The sequence below is a fragment of the Protobothrops mucrosquamatus genome, unplaced genomic scaffold (genome assembly GCF_001527695.2).
Source record: "Protobothrops mucrosquamatus isolate PMUCROS unplaced genomic scaffold, P.Mucros_1.0 scaffold_203, whole genome shotgun sequence".
Classification (NCBI taxonomy): domain Eukaryota; kingdom Metazoa; phylum Chordata; class Lepidosauria; order Squamata; family Viperidae; genus Protobothrops; species Protobothrops mucrosquamatus.
Window position 1 is genome coordinate 603244 of NW_015386279.1, and position 1952 is coordinate 605195.

A 1952-nucleotide genomic window follows, 5' to 3' on the forward strand; every position below is an offset into this window, starting at 1 on the left:
TCAACATGATCTAGGCATTATACTGCAAACGTATTCTTTTATGTCTTTAATACGTTGTATTATAGAACTTTGAATATGATGTTTTATTTGAGAAAATGCATTTTTCAAAGTGTTTTATTTTATACGTTTTTCTGGTGTACTCCCTAAAACAGGAGTGTCAAACTGCCAGCCAATGGGCCGGATGCGTCACGAGGAAACCACGCCCACCCAATTGCAGCAATGGGGGAAAAGTTCTGATACGTCGTGCGACGTCATGTGACGTCGCGAGTTTGACATGTCTGCCCTAAAATAACCTCCCATTTTTTGCATTTAAAACTATTTTCATTCCTAATGTTAAATTATATTTGCTCTATTTATTACCAATTTGGGCACTAAATACTCAGCATCCAACTACTAGACCTGTTGCTGCAGTAAGTGTATCACATCCGACTGCTCCAGATGAGTAGATTAACCAATTTCCTCAGTAATGAACAATTATAATTAAATGTTGAATAGCATGTTAGCCATTCTGTGATGGCTTCTTTTCCTTATGTAAAAGAAACAAAATATTCCAAGCTCATTTTTGCCTCTAACATGCAAATGTAGAAAAATGCATTATTTCGTTTCCACTATTATTTTTCTCTGCCCTTTTCTTTTTGTGCATACAAAAATACCATTATTCTGGTGAAATGCTTATGGGACCTAATAGGGTAGGTAGAGATAACCACGTGAAACAATCCTTCAAGTAGTAGACCCCCAAGTAGTTAGCCTACTTCCAAGGAGAGAAAGAGAAATGTTTCAGTCAAAGGTTAATCAAAGATTAAATAATATCACTCAAGGAAAAATGGGTTTTGAAATATTGAATGGGTGAATGGCTATGAGGATAATTTAATAGGGTTTACTGTTAGAAGTTAATGTTACAATAATATATACAAGAATACAACATGTTTCTGGATTGCAGCTTGTTAATAATGCTTATTAGGCATTTGAGTTCTTAATAAATCTGCAAAGCACATACAAAATCTTATTTCAATAAGCGATAGAAATTTTGTATTAAATAGGAAATCCTTTGAAGGCATATTTGTCTGAATAAATGATGCACATTTAAAATGTGCTCTACCAACTAATTTCTACATTTCATGACTTTCATTGTTATTTCTGAAATATCTGCAATTCTTATTGAAGTTGCTTTATGCTGGTCTATGACGAGAATGAAAATTTTATTTTGCTATTGAGATGAATGCAAAATTCCTTGAATAAGTAATTGCATTGTATTTTTCTTGAAACAAACCATTGAAATCAGTTGGAAAAATTACTCATGATTTAACTAGGAGCTCACAGAAATAAATAGGAAATAAACTTGCTTAAACTAAATCTATATATGTAAATATGTATTGTACAAATCTATCTACATATGTTCTAAAGAAAATCTAACAATCCTATTGTCTTCAGTCATGCATTAAAAAAACCATATGTTCAACATCAAAAGAATTATTGCCCTGGTTTCACAATCTTCAAAGTATCAGGTTAGGTTTTGATATGACCTCTTGTACTTTAAATAAAGGAGAATCCTGTGATCATGCTGATTGACTTATAGAGAGAGAGAGAGCATATGGTTTCATACCATACTACGGAACTACTTTTGTTCTGATAGAACCAACCTAAATCAAAAAATAAAATAAAATTGAATAAAATTGATTGTCATTAATTTTGTCTATGGACAAAACAGAACAACAGAGGTGATTCCTCTCTGTTTAGTAATAAAGAATTTTGCTTGATTCAAATAAGGTGTAAAATAAAGTGAAGTTATTTAATTATGGAACATTTTGCTCTTGGTAGCAAGATGACTGACTGACTGATTTGGTGACTATCAGGTTCTTAAAAATTATTTTTGGTTAACCAATAGGGATTGGATCCTGAATGATTGGAAGTTGAATTTATTAGGCTATCAAGTGGATTGGTCAAAAAGAATG

At 32.1% G+C, this 1952-nt stretch overlaps 1 protein-coding gene across 1 annotated transcript in view; it reads left to right on the plus strand.

The window, feature by feature from the left end:
* The window catches only part of LOC107296551 (deleted in malignant brain tumors 1 protein), a gene marked incomplete at its 3' end in the record, with an annotated part of 51232 nt that overhangs the window by 44573 nt on the left and 4707 nt on the right, over nucleotides 1-1952 (plus strand). Inside the window, exon 19 of the mRNA XM_029286122.1 lies at nucleotides 1500-1505. Coding sequence (XP_029141955.1) covers nucleotides 1500-1505 — 6 coding nt within the window. The remainder of the gene's footprint in view (nucleotides 1-1499; nucleotides 1506-1952) is intronic.